A 24,836-nucleotide genomic window follows, 5' to 3' on the forward strand; every position below is an offset into this window, starting at 1 on the left:
CATTTGTATTGTTTAATGTGTGGGTTGATAATTTTCTTGGGTATTAAAATATTTTATGAGTTTATGCTTAAAAATTGAAGAGTTTGTTTAGTTGCATCTTGTCGAATTAGAGAGTATGAAATAATTACATTAAACACAATTAGTTAGCAGAACAACAAACAGACTGTTCAAACCAAAGACAAGCCACATAGCATGGAATTTAGTGTTTATCCTTTTGTTTGTTTCTTTCAAGCAATACAAGGCCATTATATCCTTATATTTCACATTTCAAAAGAGGTTTTTTTTGCTTTAGTTTACCAAGGTCAACGAAGGAGGAAAAGTGAGCCTTCTTAATGCCCTCTGTCATTGTTCAGAAGGCAAAAGCGAAAATGACCGCTGGAATAATTAAATTGCCATAAAGAACAAATATTGCCAAGTCGCTCCCAGTGAGACAAGGCAACCTGTATTGTTAGTACTTTCTGAAACTCTTCTGAGGCCCAGGTCTGGAAGCTGCAGGGTAACTAGGAACATATTACCCACAGCGAATTGTTATTTGGGAGGATGAATGTCACATGATCCTCAGCACAGTTGAAAAGTCGACTCAGCAGGCTTTGGCTTAGTAATGTGCTTTGTTGTGAACCAGTGCCAGAGACAGCAGTGGGGAGACCAAGGGGGTGGCTGAAAAGAAAGCAAAAAGAGCAGTCTGACAGAAAGAAGAATGAACTGTCAAAGAAAATAAATCACAAGCGGAGCAGGACCAACTGATGACCTGCCACAAGCCTTCCCAGTAGGACTGCCTGTGACCGACCCTGAAGTTGTCATATGGAGGGAGAGACCAGTGAATACCCTCATGATGTATAGAGAGAACAGTCTTCAGCTCTGTCCTTTTTCTCTTTCCTTATAGATGCCACTGCTTTTGGCATGTTGGTCCAGGAGGATTTTAAGAATAAAGTTGTATTTGTTTACAGTAAGAATAAAATCCTTTATCCAGCCATCGAGTAAATGCACAGTAACATCACTGACATTTTAAGCTTGAATGCTTTTTTTTCTTTTTAGCCATGCGCACTTGTGACAGAAATGACATAGTTAACCAAAAGAAAGAATTTTTTTTAACTGTTAATCACTATTGGAACATTGGTATTTAAGTAATTGCATAAAAAACATTTAAAGATTAGCTTTTTTGAGTTACCCGTCCTTGAAAAATACAAAAAAAGTAACTTCCGTTTTCTTTCATCAGCTAAACAGCATGAATGATGCTAAGGAAAAAGCATCGAATGAACTCAGTTCTACCCAACAGAAGATAGAATCTCACACTAAAAATATTAAGGTATTAGGACTTAGAATGACTTTTTCTTTTTGTATTAAGAGACCCAAATGACTATCGAGGGAATATTTTAAGGTAGAACTATCTGAAAATGTATCTTCCTATTTTTTATTAAGTACATTTGGATACAGTTTTGAATTTTTATTGTTGATCAAAGAAACAAGAATGGTTTTTTCATTAAAAAAATAAAACTTGGTTGGAAATTATTTTGGTTAAAGGAAAAATGCATTTCCCAGATTTAATTATAATACCACAGACTGAAAAAAACGATTTAAGATTTAATGCCCAGCCTCAGATACATATTCAACATATTTTACATAAGCACATCAGTATTTGGAGTCAGTTTTCATCATTGTAGGGTGGAGCCATTGTTTTTAATGCATCAGGCCTAGTAACGGGCTGGGGCCGCACCTGGCTATGGTCCAGGACAACAGTTTATTTTATTCTCTGCACTGGTTTTATGTATTACATCTTTGCAGAATCATACTGAGGCAAGTGTGGGAGTCGGAATGTCTTTGTATTGCTTAATGTTGAGTTTGTCATGGACATACTTCAGTAGAGTTTGTTAATAAGGTTGAAGAAGAAATAATTCAGAATCTTATGTCCCACATACGAGATTTCTGTTAGAATTTGCATGTCATTGGGAAGTAAATGTTCTTATACGGAAGGTAAAAGATTTCATTTAAAAGTGTTATTTACATGTTATTAAAATGCTTTGAGCTACCAAGTTATTATTATTTTTTTTAATGATGAATTGAAAGGAAAAGTCCTTTTCAAAGAGCTTTTTGGAATTAGCTACCTTGGGAATATTTTATGTTTACATGTTAAAACTTAGCAGTTTTTTCCTAACTTTTGAGCTACAATAGCATACTTTAGAAAATACATTCAATCAAATACCTTAAAATGCCTAAGTATGTTTGGCACTGTAGTCAGATGCTTGCCTTTATGATTCTTTTATGGTAAAGCTTAGGAAGTCTTCATTATGTATTTTACATTTGCATCCTCGGCCCCTTTACTGGCCGGCCTTCATATGGTCTCTTTATTTTGTATCTCTGACAGGACCTTCAGGATAAACTGGCTGATGTCAGTAAAGAGTTAAGTCATTTACGCACTAAATGTGCAGACAGAGAGGCTCTCATAAGCACTTTGAAAGCGGAACTACAAAATGTGCTGCACTGTTGGGAGAAAGAAAAGGCTCGAGCGGCCCAATCGGAGAGTGAACTGCAGAAGCTTTCCCAGGCTTTCCAGAAGGATACTGAGGTATCACCTGAGACGGGATGCCTGGCAGGAAAGGCCTTCACTAATCTCGGTTTTAGAAATTTACATACATCACGTGGCTATTTTTACTTAATTCAAAAAAATTTAATTTAATTCAAAAAAATTGTTCTGAGCCAACCATTTTGAAATAGTCATGCCAGTCGCAAAATCGGTCACTCTTTCACTATCAGGTCATCCTAATTTGGAGAGAAGTGATAGAATTTAACCCCTCGGTCACTCGTGCCGCTTGTATCCCCAGCACTTACGCTCCTGATGGTCCTTTCAAAGTTTGCCTATTTGCCACTGACAAAACTATTTTTTATTTCAGTAGTTTAGCAGCTGAACATGGTGGGAATATGTTTCTCATGATCAGAAAGAACCAGACTTGGCTAGTGGTACTTCTGTTTGCAAAATGTGAATATGGACAAGCCACACAGCTTAGTCTCTCCACATCTTTCCTTATTTGCAAAACAGAAGTAATATCTGCTCTAATAGACAGTCTTCTTACTCTTTACAGTTACAGGGTAGTAACCAAAATGTGGAAAAATAGAAGTCACCCACAATATTAAACCTTTATTTGGATGCCCTCGAGAGTTGCCTATGCATTTTTATTTATTAATAAATTCTTAAAATATTATGGCAAAACTTTTATGTTCTGTGTGAGGCTGGGTGAATGGAATTGTTATCTTATATGTTCTTTCACCCATGGGATATAGAGCTAGTTTAGCTAGTGTGGAGCTGGTTTATCTGAGTCTTCCTGCATATTGAGTTCATTACTCCAACAAATATGGACATGAATGCCAAGAGAGTAAAAAGGAAACATTCTTTCCACTCTTCTTACAGTCTGGGATTTAAATTGTGTCCACATGAAGGGGCTGGAATTGTTCTACACATCAGATAATGATTAAAGTAAAGGAAACTAGAAGCCTGACTGTATTGTAAAGTCAGCATGTCTACAGCATTGTGGTTGGGTTCAACATGTGTGAATTGATTTTGGATCTTGAGATTCTCTTTTCACGCCAAATGGATGATTATCATGCATGGTTTGTCACAGCCCAAGCAAAAAGGACATAATGGCGACACAATGAATTATCCTTTAGGATGAACTTGATCACTTGGCAGAATGTGGAGGGTGAAGACCTTTAGTGCCTGAATATCACATTTGGTTAGTTGGATTTAATAAGGTTTTTAAGTATCTCAACCCAGTTGAAAATGCAAAAGACATCTTTAGCTGCTTAAAAAAGAAAAAGGCATAACATATTTATGAAGATTCTTCTGATATCCTAACTCAAGTTAGTGGCTGTAACTACATATTAAAATTTTTTGGCTTTAAATTGTTATATTGGGAAAAAGTAAGGTGTCATCTAGAGACAATTAAAGATACACATTTTGATATATATAGAAAAACTTTCCCCACAATTTATAAACACAAAACCTTTGCATATGCTAGATATAGTTATTCTTGTCTAGAAGGTTAGCATTTCTATTTTCCCCCCCTCAAATTTCCTTCTTTTAAAAGTTTTCTTTTCTTGCTGGTCTATTAAAAAAATCTTGAGGCAACTTATTATCTACATAAAATATCCTTTTGCAGCTTTATAATTGCCTTGTCTTGAGTTCCACTCTTTGGCAGTTTATAGATGAAACACCTTATAAAGAGAGCCATTTGGCACGTTAGTAAATAAACTTTTTGTGTGTTCAAGATGGGATCGGCTTTTTACTGAATTCTACGGCATAGTGTTTCTAGGTCGTTAAACAATGGATGGTTTAGTTACTACAATGGCAATATAATTTTAAAGAACTTTTTATTGTATATTTCTAATTGGACAGTTTTGGAAATATGTCTTGGGCAGCCATGTCCATTTCTTTTTGCCTGTTACTTTGTAATATTTAAACACCTGTAAATGCTCAATGTGCCAAATACTATATGAACTTACAGGGAAAACAGATGAGCCCCTCTTCCATATCTTTCATATCACTGTCTGCTTTGCCTAAGGGGCTTGGGATAGATTTCCTATAAGAGGTAAGCAAACTGGAATCTCTGGGGGAAGAAGAAAGCTGAGTAATTGTGTACATGTAAAGCACAGATATTGTATAACTTTGTCTTCAGTGGAACTGAGCAACAGTCTTCTCTCTATATTGGTTTTTTGACTTAAATAACATCTGTTTGGGCAGATGTAAATATGAAACTGTAGAATGACTATACCGACATCTAGTTAAAAGGGCTTAGAAACAATTAGTCCAGACATGTCATGTATCTGAGAAAGGTGATGTCTGAACAGGCACTTAGGTGACATCCTCAGTAGTAACAGAACTGGGGTCAGAACCCTGGTCTTTTGGCTTCTAGACTTCAGATTTTTGGTTTTGAATACCAAGTTTAATCAATTCTAAGTTTGTATCTGCTGTGTAGTTTTGAATGTAAAAAAAAGTACCCAAAATGACAGTATTCTGAGACTTGAACATTTTAATTCCTTCTCAAGTTTTTGAAACAAATACTTCCCCGTGCATAGTGTGTGTTTTACTTCTTACAATGTGGATATACTGGAATTATTATTTTTTTTTTTCTCACAGGAGAAGCTAACCTTTCTTCATACCTTGTATCAGCACTTGATAGCAGGCTGTGTGCTCATAAAACAACCAGAAGGCATGCTGGATAAATTCTCGTGGTCCGAGCTCTGTGCAGTCTTGCAGGAGAATGTTGATGCCCTGATCTCAGACCTCACCAGGGCTAATGAGAAGGTAACTGTCCTCAGGCACCAGATACCTCTATTAAATTCAGTGACATTTGTCCACATCACAGTATCATTAAGAGGGGCTGACATTCATCTTATTTCAAAAAGAATTTGGGTGTTAATAATTCAATACCATTAATTATGGCTTGTCTACAACTCAGTTTGATGCCATTGCTGTGGGCATGTAAATGTGACTGAAGTCTGTATGAAGTCTCTAAGCTCCACACTCTGTGCAGGACATGCTAATACTACTAGCCAGTATTAGCCACAGGGACCTAATTAAAAGAAAATAAATTAATCTTACTGATGAAGCAATTCAAAGAACTTAGTCATTTACATTAATAAACCAACTCTTTATGTTAGCATAAAATAGAAACAAGATACAGCTATTCAAAAACATGATCTTAAAATTTTTGCTCAGGAAATAATGAGGTGTTACTTTAAAAGCACTTAAAAATTTAAAATTATGTTTATGATATTTCTTGAATTATAATAAGATGTGTATTACAAAACCCTTTCCGTGCTGTAGCATGTGAGAGGTATACACGGTAGGAGAAAACAGTAGACTCTTAGGATCACTTTACCATTCATGAGCCCAGAAATTCAGTCTTTCAAAAAATTTTTTAAAAAGCCCTATTTTGGTGATGGAAAATTAAGATGGCTTAGCAGACCAACATATTTCACCATTGAAGATCTCAGTTCGTATCCTGGGTCTATTGAACTGGTCAGAACTATGTTATGTGGTCCGGTTTCCAGATCTTAGTTGAAATGGCACTTGCTCTTATGGGACGTGAAGAGAAAAATGTACCTAAGTTGCTGTTGTTGTGGTGGTTGTTGTTGTTGTTTTTAACTCTAATCTGTTGAATTAATGAAACAGCATCTTGGCCTAATTTTAGACTGAGGGCATTTTGCCTTGGTTCGATTGGCAAATACAACCACGGGCACTGAGAAGTAGGATTGAGGAAATGAGGGAATACATTGTGAGAAGCCCAGATGCTGTTCATGATTGTGAATGTGTGTATAATGGGTTTGAAAATTACTGGCAATTAAAATGAGTACATGTTTGAACCCTCTGAGATGGTATTATGTTTTAACAGTTTGTCATAGTTTCGAACATCATTAATTGTCGTACATCTCAGATGATTTTCTTTCCAGCGTTTGGAACGTGAAATAAAAAAATGGTTGTACTGTTCTGTTTTATTATATGTAAAATGTTTGTAGATTTGTAAATCTCATTGAAATGCTGTTTCCCATTGAAGAGCTTTGGTTCTAGAAATAAGAATAGTCTTCTTAATTTTCTCAGTAAAGTTGATTCTAGAGTGAGTAACTTTATTAGAAAGAGAAAAATGGTTTGTCATCTCAGCGTATGTGCATATAAATGACACCATATTCTTCTAAAATATGATTATTTGCCCTACCGATTTCTGTTTCTTAATTTTTGGGTTTTCATTTTAACTTACACTTTTTATGTGAGCTTAAGGAATGAATCATAGGTGAAAATTTTGGGTGGTTTTGGGGGAGATGTACAAAGAATGTTTTGTGAGCCTATCTCATTCTCTGTTGCATTTCCCTGTTTAGATAAGTCATCTGGAGTATATCTGTAAAAACAAGTCTGACACAATGAGGGAGCTTCAGCACACACAGGAAGACACTTTTAACAAAGTGGCAGAGCAGATCAAAGCCCAGGAGAGCTGCTGGCAGAAACAAAAGAAGGAACTGGAGTTGCAGTACTCCGAGCTCCTCTCTGAGGTGCAGAAGAGGGCACAGGTATGCTTCTCCTGCAGAGCTTTAAAAAACGGGCTGATCAAATATTTTACTATTTCAGGTGTTTTCTTTTAGTACCAATGCCAAATCCGTTTGGAACTTTTGAGAATGCCTAGAACTTATTCTGCACACATACATGTGATCATGCAAACACATACACATACTCACAAATGCATGTGTGTGTGCGTGTATATGTGTGTCTGCATGTGTATTAAGGATTGTCTTATAGTTAAGTTGGGAAGTAGGTTTCTGGTTAAAGCACCTTAGAATGCACTGATCAAGTAAATGATAACATTGCATTTCCTTTATTTATTTTTAAAATGAAAGGTTAAGAGATTTGGTCAAATGTCAGTTTTAGTCTAGATAATCCTTTTGTCCGGTTTATTACACTTGTGGGGGTTCCTATATGAACCATCATTTTATTCATTTGGGGTTGAAATTTGTTATACTTCCTAATATTATATAAGAACTAGAGTTATAATTGTAGACCCTGTAGCAAAATCATTCACTGTTGGATGAATTATTATTTTTTTTTATGTTGGATTCGACTGAGAACAGAAGTTTTGGGTAGTTAACATAGCTGTATTTTTCCCTATATAAATTATTCTCATCATAATTTATATTGTTAACTGTCATCCTTGCCCAATCAGGAATAACATACAAAGATAGTGTATACTTTTTTTGGGGGGGGGTATTGACTTTGATAATAGTTCATGTGTTCCTAAGATAAGATGCTTAGGACTCTGATTCAGTGTTTAACCTCTTTATTTGGTCCATAATTATATTGTTTCATACTTCTATTGGCAAGTTTAATTAAAAAATGTTATTTTTGTTTGTTAATAGTTTCAGGTTGCTTAAAATAAGCAACATGTGAACTTATGCCTTCTTCTATGAATTTGAATGAATTAATACACTCTCTAAAAGTAGCTATTTGTTGTGTTCAGTGTTGCAGGGTGACATGTGATATGATCTGCATTTCGAGGTGCCTGGGTAGCTCAGTCGGTTAAGCCTCCGACTCTTGATTTTGGCTCAGGTCATGATCTCAAGGTTGTGAGATGGAGCCCCACCTCCGGCTCCCTGCTGACAGGTGGAACCCAGTTGGGACTCTGTCTTTCCCCCTCTCTCTGCCCCTCCCTGGTCTCTCTCTCTCTCTCTCTCTAAATAAACTTAAAAAAAAAAAACAACTTAAAATATTTCATTATTCCAGAAAGTTCTTTTATGCCCTCTTTCAGTTTCCACTCCATGGGCTACCATTGTTCCAATCCTATCATCATAGATTACTTTCACTTGCCCTTGAGTTTCCTCTCAATGGAATCATTCAATATGTAGTGTTTGGTGGTTGGCTTATTTCACTCAAAATAGTGTTTTGATAGTCATCCATGTCGTTGTGTATTCACAACATGTTGGTAATTCATTCTTTTTTATGGTGAGATAGTATTCTATTTTATAATTACACCACAATTTGATAGATTGTGAGTGGATGGATATTTGGGTTGTTTCCAGTTTTGGGCTGTCGTAAATAAAATTGCAGCAAGTATTATTGTATGAGTATTTTGTTGACGTAAGTTTTCCTTTCTCTTTAAGAAATGAAAGTTAAGAGTGAATTCGCTAGGTCATGGTGTAGGTGTATGTTTATAAAAAAAACTATCAACATTTTTTCCATTTTTCCAAAATGGCTGTATCATATTATATTTTCATGACCAATATATGAGAATTTCCATTGTTCTACATCCTCTGCAATATTTGGTATTGTCAGTCTTTTAAATTTTAGTCACTCTAGTTGTTTTAAAAAGGTATTTCACTGTGGTTTTAATTAATGTTTTCTTGGTGATTAATGATATTCAGCACTTTTCATGTTCTTATTGGTCATTCCTATATCTTCTTTTGTGAAGTGTCTCTTCAAGTGTTTGCCCATTAAAAAATTGGGATTCTTTGTGTTTTTATTATTGATTTGTGAGAGTTCTTTAGATATTCTGGATATAAATCCCTTGTTGTACATATGTATCACAGATATTACCTTCCAGTATCTCACTTGTCTTTTCATGTTTTAATGTTTCTTTTGATGATCCCAAGTTTTAAGATTTTGATGAAATGCAACCTACAAATGTTTTTCTCTTTTGAGTATTTATTTTTATGTGGCAAGCAATGTTTCTATACCCCCAAGGTTGTTAAGATAATCTCCTAGTGTTTCTTCTGGAAGTTTTAAAGTTTTAGCATTTATGATTAGGTCTGTGATCCATCTCAAATTAATCTTTGTATGTAATATTAGGTAGAGGCTGAGGTTCATTTCTGCCCTGTATTTATTGTTCCCACACCATTGTTCACGACTTTGCTTTCCTCATTGACAAGCCTTGATCCCTTTGTGAAAAAAAGCCTGACCATATATAAGAACCACAGATTTGTTGTGTATCCCTATGGTTTTGCCTCTTCCAGAATGTCATGTAAGTGGTCCGTACAGTCTTGCCTTTTCCAGAATGTCATATAAGTGGAATCCTACAGTATGTAGCCTTTTTGGGTCTGACTTTTGTTTCACTTAGCAAAATATGTTTGGGAATTATTCATGTTGTTGCATGTATCAGTAGCAGTTCATTCCTTTTTACTACTGAGCTATATTCCATTGGATGGATACCATTGTTTGTTTATACTTGCTGATGGGCCTTCGGGTCATTGTTTTTGTTTTCTAGCAATTATGACCAAGGAAGTTTTAAATATGCATGGATAGGTTCTTGTGTGATCATAAATTTTCATTTCTCTTGGGTAAATACTTAGAGGAGTGTGGTTTCTGGTTATATGGTAAGTACCTATTTATATGTTATATAAATGGTTCTATGGTGAGAAACTATGAAATTGTTTTCCCAAGTGGCTGTACCATTCTGAGCTCCCTCTAGCAATGTAAGGGAGTTCTAACTGCTCTGTATCCGTGCCAGCATGCTGTTTCATAATTTTTTTTGTCTTTTCTAGATATCCTAGTAGGCGTGTAGTGATTGTGGTTTTAATTTCTGTTTTCCCTAGTGAATACTAATGTTGAGCATTTTTTTCATATGCTTATTTGCCATCTGTGTGAATTATCTGTTCGCATGTTTTGCCCACTTTTTTAAAAAGTTTATTTATTTTGAGAGAGCGAGAAAGAGAGATAGTGCGAGTGGAGGAGAGGCAGAGAGAGAGGGAGAGAGAGAATCCCAAGCAGACTCTGAGCTGTGAGCACAAAGCCTGATGCAGGGCTTGATCCCACGAACCTGTCCAATCAAGAGTTGAACACTTAAGTGACTGAGCCACCCAGGCACCCCTGTGCCCCCTTTTTAACTGGGTTGCTTAGTTCCTTGTCACTGAATTTTGAGAGTTGTTTATGTATTCTGGATAGAAACCTTTTGTCAGATAAGTGATTTGCAAAAATTTTCTCCCATTCACATAAAAGTCCTTTTTGCAGAGCAGATGTTTAAAATTTTTATAAAGTCCACCTTATCAATGTTTTTCTTTTATGGATTATGACTTTAGTGTTGTATCTAAGAACTCTTGGCTTAGTGTAAGGTCATCAAGATTTCCTCCTGTTTTTTCTTCTATAGGTTTTGTAGTTTTAGGTTTTAGAAATAGGTCTATGATTCATTTTCAGTGAATTTTTATAAAGATGTGAGGTATGGGTTGATGTCCATTTTTTTCATGTGGATATTCAGTTAATCCAGGACTATTTGTTGAAAGATTATCCTTTCTCTATTGAATTGCCTTTGTACTCTGTCAAAATCCATTTCCTGTATTTGTGTAAATCTATTTCTGTACTTTCTCAACTGTTCCATTTATTTATGTGTGTGTTCATTTTTAATACTATACTGAGTTGATTTTTGTAGCTTTTTAGTAAGTCTTGAAATTAGGAAGTATGATTCTTCAAACTTTCATCATTTCCTATCAGTTTTTTTAATTGGATAAATTTAACATGTAACCTTGTATAAATTTAAGTGTATATTGTGTTACTTTGATACATTTATATATGTAATATAGTTGCCATTGTAATGATATTTATCACATTACATACTTGCAGTACATTATTATTATTATTGTTCGACAAACTGTACATTTAATCTCTATGGCTATTTTAGTACTCATTACAAGTTTATACACTTAAACAGCATCCATTTAACACCCCTACTCTCTACTCTTCCATTTCCTGGTAACCACCATTTTATTTTCTGTTTTTTTTTTAATTTTTTTTTTTAGCATGTTTGGTCTTTTAAGATTCCATGTATAAGTGATACCCTATAGTACTTCTCTTTGTCTGGCTTATCCCATTTAGCATAATGTTTTCAAGGTCCATCTGTGATTTTGCAAATGATAGGATAGCCTCCTTTCTCATGGCTAAGTAATATTTTATTGTGCATATATATCACATCTTTTTTAATCCACTCATCCATTAATGGGCATTTGGTTGCTTCCCTATCGCGGCTATTGTCAATAGTGTTGCAATAAACATGGAGGTGTGTGTATCTCATCGAATTCCTGTTTTCATTTCCTTTGAGTATATTCCCAGAAATGGAGTTGCTGGAATGTATGGTAGGTATGTTTTCAAGTTTTTGAGTGACCTCCATATTGTTTTCCATAGTGGTTGGACTAATTTACATTCCCATGTTCTCGCCAGCACCTGCTGTCTCTTGTCTTCTTGATGATAGCCATTCCAGCGGGTATGAGGTGATATCTCAGTGCGGTTTTCATTTGCATTTCCCTGATGATTAGTGATGTTGAGCATCTGCTCATGTGCTTTTTAACTATTTTGATGTCCTCTTTGGAAAAATGTCTCTTTAGTTCTTCTGCCCATTTAAAAAACGAGAGTGTTTATTCATTATTAAGTTGTGTTAGTTCTCTGTATATTTTTGGATATTAACCCCGTATCTGATATGTGATTTACAAAAAATATTTCCCATGTTGAAGGCTGCCTTTTTATTTTGTTAGTTTCTTTTGCTGTGCAGAAGCTTTTGAGTTTGATGTAGTCCTGTTTGTTGATTTTTGCTTTTGTTGTTTGTGCTTTTGGTGTCAGGTACAAAGAATCATTGCTAATTATCAATGAGCTTCTTTCCTATCTTCTAGGAGTTTCCTGGTATCAGGTGTTATATTTAAGTCTTTGATCCATTCTGAGTTAACTTTTGTAAGCGGTGTGAGTTAGAGGTCCAGGTTCATTATTTTGCATGTGTTCCTCTAAATTTCCCAGTACCTTTTGAAGAGAATATCTTTTACCCATTGGGTGTTCTTGGTTCTCTTGTCGAATATTAGTTGACTGTATATGCTGAGATTTAATTCTGGGCTCTCTGTTCTGGTCTATGTGTCTATTTTTGTGCCAGTATCATACTGTTTTTATTACTATGGCTTGGTGATGATATGATCTTATATGTAGAAAACTTTAAATAACCAATCAAAAAACTTCTCGGATTAATCAGTGATTTCAGTAAAGTAGCAGGTTAACAAAATCAACTTACAGAGATCATGAAACATTAGAAAAAGAAGTAAAGAAAACTATCCCATTCACAAAATACTTAGGAATAAATTTTACCAAGAAAGTGAAAGATCTGTAGGGAGAAAACTCTTAAGACTTTGCTGAAAGAAATCAAAGACACAAACAAATGGAAAGACACCCTGTGTTCATCGATTGGACGATTTCGTATTGTTAAAGTAGCTGTACCACTCAAAAGCCATCTACAGATTCAATGCATTCCCCATCAAAATACCAAAGTCATTCTTCACAGAAATAGAAAAAACAATCCTAAAGTTTGTATGCAAACACAAAAGACCCCAATAGCCAAAGCAGTCCTGAGAAAAAAGAACAAAACCAGAGATATCACACTTCCTATTTCAAGCTATCCTATCAGTGTTATGAACTCACTTCTTTTATTCTAAATGTGCAAGAAAGCATAGCAATTCATTTTTCTAACTAAGGGGATCAGTTATCACAAATGCTAGTTTTTAAAGAGAAGCTCTTGGGGTGTCTGGATGGCTTAGTCGGTAGAGCATGTGAGGCTTGATCTCAGGGTTGTGAGTTTGAGCCCCATGTTGGGTATAGAGATAACTTAAAAATAAAATCTTTAAAAAAGAAAAGAAAAGCTCTCACTGAAGACTTTTTTCTGAAGGATGTGTAACACCGTAGGCTTTGATCCATGAGTAGGCAAATTGAAAGTATCATTTTCATTTTCTTAAAAGTACATTAATAATATAAATTGTCATATTGTTTATATTATTTATACATATGTTTACATTTTTACAAATGGTAATTGAATACACAGCAGCGATTCCTTTGGGTTTTGTATTGGGTAAACTGCTATTATAATGCATATTACAGGCTATACATTTTATTTTAGGAAATTTTGTTATGACTATTTCTGCATTTCTGCTTTTTTCCCCTCAAAGCTGCAATGCAAATTACGCTATTTTCATTTTACATTACTTAATGTATTTTCAAAAATTATGTTGATAAGAACATAAAGAAGGAAAACCCACAGTTGTGCAGGATTGTAGGTTCTAGAGGATGTTTGGTGTTAGATGAACCTGGCCATTACAAGGGGCCATATGCTGGAAAACACATGACTTATCTATAGCACCCTGTGTTTGATGTTTAGTTCTTGTAAAGAAATGGTTAGTAAAAGACAGGTGGTTCAGTAAAAACCAGTTTTTGGACTCGAATTGCTTTCATCTGAAAAGAACACAGTAGAGTTATTTGCAAGAGTTTTGACTGTGTAAGCTTTAAAACAGTACAAATGCTATTAGATAAAGGATACTTGTAGGACAGGAGCCTTGGTTCTAGTATCTCAGAATGTTTTTAGCGTTCGGTGAAATGTGCTAGCCACATGGTTGGGAACTCTCAAATTTAAATACTCTGGAGCCGTCACGTAAATACATCTCAAGCATGTGTGCCTACTGAAGCCTCTGAGCCGAGTGCCACACTATATGCCCTTACTGAGTTTGCTTTTGTAATCTTAGTATTTCTGTTCTTAAAGCTTTTCTTTCTGAAAAAGCTGGAGTTACTGGCATAGCAGCGTCCTTAGTAAAAGTAAAGGTTTTTTCCCCTATCAGTTAAGTATGGTTAGCCTTGATGTATATTTATTGTAAACACTTTAGGTTTGTTTGACATTTTAGTAAAATCCTCTTATATCACAAAATTAAAGAGTACCTTTGGCAGGAAATCTGGATTAGTGTTATTAGATGTTGAAACTTTTTTTCTTTTTAATTGAATTCCAAAAATAGTCAGAGCTCAGCTTGTTTATATTATTGGAGGTGATAGGTTATACATGCCTGCCTGGAATGGCTCACAGGGAATTAGTTCGACCCTGTCCTGGACACAGGAGGCACTGATGGACTGAGTTGGCGTGAAGGGGGCACCTCTAACGAAATATTTCCAATAATTTCATTAACACAAAAATATCTGCTTCTCAAATAATTGCTTTAGAAATTGTTTTTCTTCTTTTTTAAAAAAAATTGTGGTTTTACATTTATTTATTTTTGAGAGACAGAGAGAGACAGAGCCCAAGTGGGGGAGGGGCACAGAGAGAAGGAGACACAGAGTCTGAAGCAGGCTCCAGGCTCCGAGCTGACAGCTCAGAGCCCGATGCCGGGCTCGAACTCACAAACCGTGAGATCATGACCCGAGCCAAAGTCGGACGCTCAACCGACTGAGCCTCCCAGGCGTCCCTAGAAATTGTTTTTCTTTAAAGGCTATGAATTGAATTTGCCTAATGCTCAATAGATTTTTCATCATTTTTTCCTCACTTTGCATGCCTCCTCTGACTCGAGCCTTACCAAAACCATGCGAGATAGGTCATTTAAGAATCATTTCTAGTTTGCACATGGAGAAACTAAGGTTCAGAGAACTGATGCCACTTACGTGTTTAGCGAGAAAGTTCTAGAGCTGGGATTAGAATGGAGGTAACGGATGTAAACTATTCAGCCTCTTGCTTGACATTCAGAAATTGCAAAGTGAATGTTATGTGCTATTTTTTTTTTTTTTAATTTTCAGTCTTTTTAAAAATGTTTATTTATTTTTTTGGTGGGGGGAGGGGTAGAGAGAGAGGGAGACAGAGGATCTATCTGAAGTGAGCTCTGTGCTGACAGCAGAGAGCCTGACATGGGGCCCGAATTCATGAATGATGACATCATGACCTGAGTTGAAGTCAGATGCTCAGCCAACTGAGCCACCCAGATGCCCCTGTCCTGTTTTAATATATTGTCACCATCCTTATCTTCCTGTCCTTTTTGCGTTATGCTACGGTACTGTTTCTTTTAGAAATATATGCTGTTTTGTATGTCAAGTAATACCTGAAAATGGGTCCAGTGGCAGATCAATTTCATATTTCTTGAACTTGCATTTCCAAGTGAGTCTTAATTAATTAATGATCAAACATGATAATTATGGTGACACCCTGTCAGCTGTCCACAGATGCTAGTTCCCTTATGTCTTATTTCTCTCAGAGTTCCTTTTGTCTGAGAGACTGACTTTTTCTTACATTACATTGCAAAATTGCTGTTATAGGTAAGAGTATCAAGACAACTTTTACATAATGTATTTAATATTAACAAAAATATATCTTACGTGGTATATACCACATACAGAGGGCACTGTGTTTAATACTGTGGTACTAACAAAGAGATATAACACTTAGTTCTTTCTTCAAAAACTGTCAAATATAATTGGGAAGTCATCATATGAACACATGAGAAATTCAAGAATATAAGGTTGATCACAGCAACTGTGTTTAATTAATTCCCAAGAGAATGCTATAAACTTAGAAGAGGAGGTGTCACAGTTTGAACTATTTAAAGAGAAGACTGGAGCCAACCTGGACACCGTGGCCGGGGTCTGAAAACCCGGAAGGAAGATCTGAGGCAGATCAGAACTGAGAGGTAGTGCTGATTACCAACAGTCTGAGGCAGTATCTTTTAACAATTGACAAATGAAGCATCTTGCCCATGTTGACAGATTCATTCTCAGTCTAATGATAAGGAGAACTTTGTTCTTTTGAAGGTTTGGCTTATCCAAAGGGCATTTTGTAGTTTGTACTGCTTTAGATACAAGAGTAAACACAGGCACATAGCACTTTGGCACATAATATTTTTGCCAGGCTACACTTAGAAATGAAGATCATGTTTTTGAGTAAAGTAAATAATCATTATGGGATTTGAGTATATTTATATTATATGTTATAATATATATAATGTATATAATATATGTATATAATATTATATATTATATATATAATATATATATAAAATATATAATACAAATAAAGTCCAGACAGTAGAATTTCTAGGTCATATGGTAAACTGAGCTATTTGCAAAAGCTGATGCATCATTTTAACATCTCCACCAGTAACGTATGAGGCTTCCATTTTCTTCACTAAATGTGCATTATTTTTAACAGAGAAGCATTTACATCATAGGATAAGCAGGTGAATTTATTCATTTTGCAATATTACCATTTCATAAAAAGACAAGGTATGCAGTCTATAAAAATAAGAGAGTTTTAATGAAGTCCTTTGATGTCTATGTGTCATCGAATACCCAGTGTGCATTTTGTCTTTTGCCAATAATAAAGTCCTTTGATGTCTATGTGTCATCAAATGTCCAGTGTGCATTTTGTCTTTTGCCAACATAAAGAATAAGAACGCAGGAAGCAAAAGTGATAAAAAAAGAATTTTATTCCCTAGGGAAGTATCTAATTTCTGGTCCAAAGTCTCAAAGTTCATGGAACCCTGTAAGGCGTCCCACAGAGCCTGTGTGCTTCAGGAAGTAGGTGCGTGATTAGGCAAAAGAGGTATCTTCCCCCCCCCCCCCCCATTTTGGATGCACTTTGAATTTATCAGACAGTAGAGGAAAACTAGTGAAACTATATCGTATTTTTGATATGCCAAAGAAATCTATGTAAAAGATATCCATACTATATTTGCAAGTTTTTTTTAATTCTTCAAGATAAGAGTGTTGTTTTGGAGGAATTTGCAAATATTATTTTTGAAACTAAACACACTAAGGAGCAGCTTATTTCAGTCCTAGGAATGCTTTTGTCCCATTTGAAGGCAATATTCCTAATGTTTGCTTTAAAAATATTGGCCTTCAATCTCCTTGGGTAAAGAACATAAGATTTTTTTAAGGGAAAAATTGCTCTTACGGCTGTTTCCATTGTTATCATCAAACAAGCTTTGTTCTTCAAGAATAATTCACAGTAAATAATGCAGCACCTTTGAAGATCCCTGTGGAATATCAGAATTAATTTTAAAGCAGAATTCTGACGTGTTGATAAGTTCCAAATTATATTTAGAAATGATATCTTTTTTTCGGATTATATTTTTCTTCTCCTTACATTTATAAAGCTTTTTATTCATTGGGTATTTAGTCAGTGCCTATTATGGGCAAAAAAAAAAAACAAAAAAAAACTGTGGTAAACACCAAGGAACATCTTATAAAGGATTATTTAATTTGTTCAATATTTAGTAAATTCCTACAGGGTATAGAGCACTGTAAATAGAATATTTACTGCAGTAAATACTTCCTGGCCTCCAGGAACTAGCATTCTATTGCATTTGAGGGAGAACAGATATGCATACATGAAATAAGTAAGTAGCAGTGTCAGAATTAAATGTGTGAGTCATATAATTAAGTTCAGAGAAGGTCAAGGTCAGCATGAGTGAGAATTATAGGAAAAGGTGTCATGGAATAGATAGACCCTGAAATGGGCTCTGATGATTGCTAGGATTTGAATAGTGTTAGGGGAGTTGGAAAGGAAAAGACCTGGGAATGCTAGACAGCATTGGTTAAATTGTGAAGAGTGGTGAGGTTCGTGTCCGGATAGTAAAGAAGCAGACCATTCTCCTTTTATCATCAGGGTGAGGATTGTGGGAGAAGGTGAAGCCTTTACAGCAGAAGGCATGTGGGAGTGTTGTGACTTGAGGAGGGAACCTTGGTTCAGTAAGGACAAAGATGCTAAACAATAGGATCGGATGGACGTAATCTGACAGCGGCATGGAAGGGGGCATGAGTGGCTGGTGGTGAATAGCTGGAAGTAGGATGCGTAGCAGTAGATACAGATCAGGGCGTATTTTATAGGTAAACCCAATGGTGCTTGCTGATGGCTTTGATTTGGGACGGTAGAGGATAAGGTGAAAGGAGGAACTAAAACTGACTGCAAAGTTTTTGATTTGAACAATTTGGTGGATGTTGGTGCCATGTATTGACATAAAGAGGACTATCATGAACACGTTTAGGAGGCAAGTCAATAGTACTGGACTGGATACTTTAGCTTGAGATGGCTGTGAGGTAGCTAAGTGGAGATGCTTACCGGGAAGTCAGATCTGTGGTTCTAGATTTGAGTGGAGACAGCAGGGATGCAGAAATGTAATTGTTAAGAAATGAACAAAACTTGCATTAAGTATTAATGTTATTGAGGATTTTGTGTGGCTAACTTAATATTTGTCGATAAGAGCTCTAAAACTTTAAATGTTTAACTTCATTATTTTTAAATCTTTAATTCACCCTGCTAATAAATTCTAGTTATCTAGTTGAATATTGGTCTGGTTGATTTTTTTAAAAAATAACAATCGATACTAGGTGTCTTGATTATAATTACTTAAACCAAGAATGGCTGGGGACAGCAGATGGTTATTAGACAATTAAATAGTCTTTTGAGTTTGTTTATTTTTATTTATAAGCAGACTTCACACATATTCTTAGTCTTATTTTTACTGTTTCACCAATCTGTGAATGGCATCTGAGTCTCTGAGAAATCATGAAGCGTGGTAGTAATTAATATTAATCAATTAAGCACTTCTAAATATATAATCGCTACAAATGATCAAAATTTGGGGGCCATAGAATGACACGAGGATTTGAAAGACACGAGAATTTAAAAGATTGCTTTAGTACTTTGCCACTACTTCTAGCAGGCAGCCTAAAACGAAAACTGGCTGTGTAAGTCTGGAATCCCAATTCTGTTTTTAAGACATTCCAGCTTGTTCCTGGCTTTCTGTCTGTCGAGAGAAGTGGGGTGTTTTGGGTAATGGAGTTCAGGTTTTTATCCATTTCTCTCCACATTTTGGTTACTCTGTCATCCTCATTCCAGGACTACCTGTTTCTGGCTGCCTTTCTAAAACGCTGTTAGCTTCAATCTGATGCTCTGAAGTAGGCTAGCTGTCTTCGGTAGATCTGTCATGTGCTACAGCTAACTCTTTTCCAGAACAGGCTTGCTTTACTTTCAGCTGTCTTCCCTTTTTTTTTTTCTTAAATTTTAAAATTTTTATTTAATTTACTTTAAAAATTTTAATTCTGGTATGGTAAATATACTTTCAGCTCTCTGTCAACAACCCATTCGATTTTGCCCAATGACTTCACATGCTATTTTGAAACATTTAAAATATCATTAGCAAATGTATCTATTCACCATTTGTTTTTGTTCACAGAAGAGTACTTTTTGTTGAAAATATACTTCTGCCTCAGACTTTGAGATCTGTGACTATGTTCCACCTGGAACCTGATTAGGTTAATGTTTATTTCTACTACCTAGCTGTAACCGGTGTGGCTCTTTTATCTTGGATTGTCTATAATTTTCCTGTTTTCCCCTGTAATTGAACTGGTGGAATTGATTTTGGAGAAAATATGGAATTAGCCTTTGTAAATTCTGTTTGCTCCTCTTGTTCCATCTCCACTTCCGGCAACTTTACTGCTACCCATGGCGGTCTTTATTAATATTTCTGATTCTCCCATCCATTAGCTAAAGCAGGGCGACTTCCAGGATTTTATGGCTTCTCATGGCTTTCCAGATAGTTTAAATTCCTTAGCTTTATCATCTTTTATCCACCTACTTGTCAGTTTTCCATCATTGTCCTCTTTTCTTCAGGCGTTCTGAATTATTTGTACTTCCTTAGAATACATTATCCTGTTTTCTGGCTCTCACTCTTCCACATACTGGTCTTTCTGCTTTCTTTAGCTACAGTGCAGGTCAGCTTTCCCTTTTCTTAAAGGTTGCCTTCTTAAAGGGGTGTCTCACGTCTGCTTCCAAACAGTCCACCCGGCTAGTGCTTCTCAGAGTTTCTTGCTTCTTTCAGCTACTCCCAGTGGGACACCATTTCCTTTACAAGTGTCTTTGCATGGAGCTCTGGGACACAGTCCCGGTGATGAAATACTGCTACCACTGCTTGGCCATGGGTGGAGATGTGGTTGGGGCAAGCCACAATTCCTTTATTTCCCTATTCCTTTCTTTTTCACAGTAGTACCACAGATATGGCTGGTTCAGACTTTAGAGAAGAGTCGGAGTAAATAAAGACAATTATAGTATAGAAACATTTTTTTAAGGTTATTTATTTTGAGAGAGAGAGAGAGAGAGAGCACATGGGAGGGGCAGAGAGAGGAGGAGAGAGAGAGAATCCCAAGCAGGCTCTGTACTGCCAGCACAGAGCCCAACGCAGAGCTCAATCTCATGAGCCATGAGATCATGACTGGAGTGGAAATCAAGAGTCGAACCCTTAACTGACTGAACCACCCAGGAGCCCCTATAGTATAGAAACATTTAAAACCATGTCTAAAATACAGTGTTTCCCCTGCCCAAAGGAAGGCATCCAAGAAGTTGAATCCTTCAGAGAGTGGCTTCTTGTGTACTTCTTTAATTCATTTGTGCTCAGGACTGTACCTCTGAGGGCCTTCTTCTACTCACCGTGCACTTATTGGGAATCTCATCCACTAGCCTTGGGGTTGGATTTAGTACAAGAGTTACTTTCCTTAGCAGTATATTTCCACAAGTTTGAATTCTTTTGGCTACCGCCTATCAACATTGTCCATGGTAGGCTTTGACAACAAATCTTGTGGAGTCATCAAGGGTTTGTGTGATTTTCTCCAACTCGGATTAAATTATTTTAGGGTAGCTATGGAGCCACACTTTAGCACTAATTTTTTTTTAATTCTTTCTATTACATACCTCACCACCACTTGTCCTTTGTCATTATCCCTCCAAAAGCCTGTCAATATCATTTTGTGCAAACTCCCTTTTGGGTACCTCTGGCAGTCTGGCATAGTTTGATAGTAGCATTACACCACAGTAATTGATTTGCTTGTCTGTTTTCCTAGCACATGGAATTTAGTGACTAGTCAATAAATGTTTATTGAATGATAAATGAATCAGTAAAGGAAATTGGGATCTGTTATCTTCTGAATACTCTACCTCAGCAGTTCCTTAATGATCAGGCATAAGATTTCATAGAGAACTATTTTATTTTCTAGCAATTAAAATATGTTGTCCATAGTTAAAATTTCTTGGTGTTTCAAATTGTTTTGGATTGCAAATTCCTTGATGAGGGAAAAAGGATCAGAGAGATGCTGAGGCCCAGCTCACAGTTAGTTATCTCCTCCCACCACTGGGGCTGTGCTTTGTTCAGTCTGCTGTCTCAGGAAGGTAAGAAAGAGCTGAAATGAGAGATTTTAACCCGAGAATCAGTCCCCCCTCACCCAGTAAATGGCAGACAGTCAAGTGCTATTTGTTATATTGTTGATTTAACCCTTTGCTTATTCTGGCAAAAAGTAAAGTCTTTTCACATATAGGAAAACCTCTACTGCTGATGTAATTTGTTTAAAAAGCAGGAAATAAAAGTGAGGAATGGAAGAGGAGAAATTCTTTTTTCTAAATATGTGTGTTTCTGCATAGGTGTATGGGAAATTCATGAAGTACTTTTAGAGTTATGTGTTCTATGTTATGTAAAGTTTCTGTGCAAGAGGATTTAAAAATCAACATGCACATTTAGGGGCGCCTGGGTGGCTCAGCCGGTTAAGGGTTCGACTTCAGCTCAGGTTATGATCGCACAATTGGTGGGTTTGAGCCCCTCATTGGGCTCTGTGCTGACAGCTCAGAGTCTGGAGCCCGCTTTGTGTTTTGGAGCCCGCTTTTCTGTGTCTCCCCCTCTCTCTGCCCCTCCCCTGCTCATGCTCTGCCTCTCTCTCAAAAATAAGTAAATGTTAAAAAAAATGTTTAGATCAACATGCGCATTTAGATCTAACCTGTTGCTCCATCATACATATTTTTTGGATATTTAGAACATGGGTCTTTTGAGGAAGAATTGGTTGTCAGCAAAAGTTTGTTTTCTTTCTACAAAGAGGAAGTAATAAAATGCCTAGTTGTTTAAAATATTTTATTTGACTTCTCTTATAGAAATTTCAAGAAATTGCTGAAAAAAATATGGAAAAGTTGAACCGTATTGAGAAGTCACACGAACAGATGGTTCTCGAAAATTCACGCTTCAAAACTGTGTTATCACAGACTCAAAGGGAACAAGCATCCTTGCTGGCAGCCTGTGCATTGATGGCCGGTGCCTTATATCCTCTCTATAGCCGGTCATGTGCCTTATCGACACAGAGAGATTTTCTCCAGGAGCAGTTCAACACCTTTGAGTTGTTCAAACTGGAAGTCAGAACTCTAGCCCAGGCTTTGTCAACTGTAGAGGAAAAGAAGCAAGAGGAAGCTAAGATGAAGAAAAGGCCATTCAAAGGACTGATGATACGTGTATTCCGGAAAGGTGTAATTGCAATTTTGGCAGCAAATAGGCTCAAGATTTTGGGCCAATCATGTGCCTCTCTTTTTACCTGGATGGAGAGCTTCAAAGAAGGCATAGGCATGTTGGTGTGTACAGGAGAGCCCAAAGACAAGCATAAATTTCCAAGTAAGATAATTTAAGCTTTTTAAAATCTAAGTTGAGTGTAAGGACATACAATGTGACCAGGCTTAGCCATTGTGTAAAAACTTGAAAAATCATTTAATATGTCAACTCATGTAACATAGTCTCTCATGTGTTGTAGATATGTATGTGGGTATGGAGAAATGTATATTTATGTATAAATTAGGTTTTGATTTTTTGTTGTAAACATTAAAATTTAAAGAAAGTGGCAAATATAATTTCAACTTTGCCTAGCTTTGTGTGTGTGTGTATATATATATATATATAGTCAGCTTTATTATATTTGAATGCTCTTTTCACCGTAAAGTGGAGAGTTTATATAGTGATTTTTCAATTAAGTCGATCCAGAGACTCTCCCCTATTTAAAATTAATTAGCAGTATAATTTATTTTTACTTTCTATGAGTCAGTATAAAATGATCAGAGTTAAAAATCTATTGAGGAATTGAATGGAAATGAGACAGATGTAAATTTTCCAGTTAACTTTTTTTTTAAAAAGTTTCACTATTCTGAGGAAATAGTGATTTCAATTTTTGACTTTAAAAATCAAGCTATTAAGGGGGCACCTGGGTGGCTCAGTCAGTTAAGCTTCCGACTTCGGCTCAGGCCATGATCTTGCAGTTTGTGAGTTGGGGCCCCGTGTCCAGTTCTGTGCTGACAGCTCAGAGCCTGGAACCTGCTTCAGATTTTGTGTCTGCCCCCCTCTCTGCCCCTCCCTCGCTCATGCTCTCTCTCTCTTTCTCTCTCAAAAATAAATAAACATTAAAAAAAGTTTTTTAAATAAAAAAATCAAGCTGTTAAGTAATATAAGTAGAACTAAAGAAAAAATTCTCTTTTTTTTTTGACATCACTTAATTTATATATATAAATAAATTGTCAGTCAAATCTAACATTTCTTGTAGACTTTTCCACACTAGACAAAGTTCTGCCTACAAGTTTTGGTCTATTTCCTAAATAGCCAAACATTGCTATGAATTTTAAACATGGATTTTAAAAGTTTGTAACATCGCATAACGGATCTTCTTTTCTTGCAGGGCACCAAAAGGAGCAGTTACGTTGTTTGCAAGCACTTAGTTGGCTTACCAGTTCTGACCTTCTGGCTGCAATCATCACTTCTATGGCCGAGTTACAGGAAGTCATTAGTAAAACAGGTACGATTCCCTCTTTTAGGTCCTTGCAAATGTCTAGAAATGCTTTACAGTTCGAATTCTAATAAACCATCTAGGAAGAAAATACATTTGTTTTCATCTTTCTCCATTCAGGTACAGAGAGATTATTAAATCTCTATTTAATGATGGAGAGAATTAATGTAAATTTTGGTGGGTAATTTTGTCTTAATTTATGGGGAAATTAAATGACATTTCTTGGTGAATGTATCCACCTTATTTTTTCCTTTTAGGATCTGACATTCCAAAGGAAATCTCATCATTAACTTTTTTTTTTTAAATGAATACTGGGAATGTTCTTGCAAATGTTTTAGTCTTCCTTCATTTCTATTTCTAGCTATACATTTTAGAAGTTTGAGGAATAACTGGACCAGTAGAAAACTTTTCTCATTGGTGATATGTTTTTATTTTTCCTAATTAATTTTCAATAGAGTTAATTTGAGTAGTCTGTTTCTACCAGGTGTGGAACCACCTATAATCAGTGATTTCCAAAGGTCTAAAAATCAGTTTACTGGGGCATCTGGGTGGCTCAGTCAGTTAAGTGTCTGAATTTGGCTCAGGTCATGATCTTGCTGTTCTGGAGTTCGAGCCCTGCATCAGGCTCTGTGCTGACAGCTCAGAGTTTGGAGACTGTTTCAGATTCTGTGTCTTCCTCTCTCTCTCTCTGCTGCTCCCCTGCTCATATTCTGTTTCTCTCTCTCTCAAAAATAAGTAAACATTATAAATAAATAAATAATTAATTAATTAATTCAGTTTATTTTTTAATGACTCAGATTGCAGGATATGTTTGTATGAAAAGTTCAATGGAAACTAATTTCATACACCTACCTACTGGTTAAGCTATGTCATTGGACTAATTATGGCCATTTCAGACACATTAATAGTAAAAATAATATAATGGATTTGATAATACTTGCCTGCCTTGTGGAATGTTGTAAGCATT

General features: G+C 36.0%; 1 protein-coding gene across 11 annotated transcripts in view; it reads left to right on the top strand.

The window, feature by feature from the left end:
* Window positions 1-24,836, top strand: part of CCDC171 (coiled-coil domain containing 171) — a 308,212-nt gene that overhangs the window by 120,861 nt on the left and 162,515 nt on the right. For all 11 annotated transcript variants that reach the window (XM_086685350.1, XM_086685347.1, XM_086685345.1 and 8 more), the window contains 6 exons: window positions 1,217-1,306; window positions 2,363-2,563; window positions 5,129-5,296; window positions 6,868-7,056; window positions 22,206-22,713; window positions 23,762-23,878. In XM_086685350.1, the coding sequence (XP_086541476.1) occupies window positions 1,217-1,306; window positions 2,363-2,563; window positions 5,129-5,296; window positions 6,868-7,056; window positions 22,206-22,713; window positions 23,762-23,878 (1,273 nt within the window). The remainder of the gene's footprint in view (window positions 1-1,216; window positions 1,307-2,362; window positions 2,564-5,128; window positions 5,297-6,867; window positions 7,057-22,205; window positions 22,714-23,761; window positions 23,879-24,836) is intronic.

The sequence above is a fragment of the Puma concolor genome, chromosome D4, assembly GCF_028749965.1.
Source record: "Puma concolor isolate L17-30 chromosome D4, mPumCon1.1.hap2, whole genome shotgun sequence".
NCBI classification, from domain to species: Eukaryota; Metazoa; Chordata; class Mammalia; order Carnivora; family Felidae; genus Puma; species Puma concolor.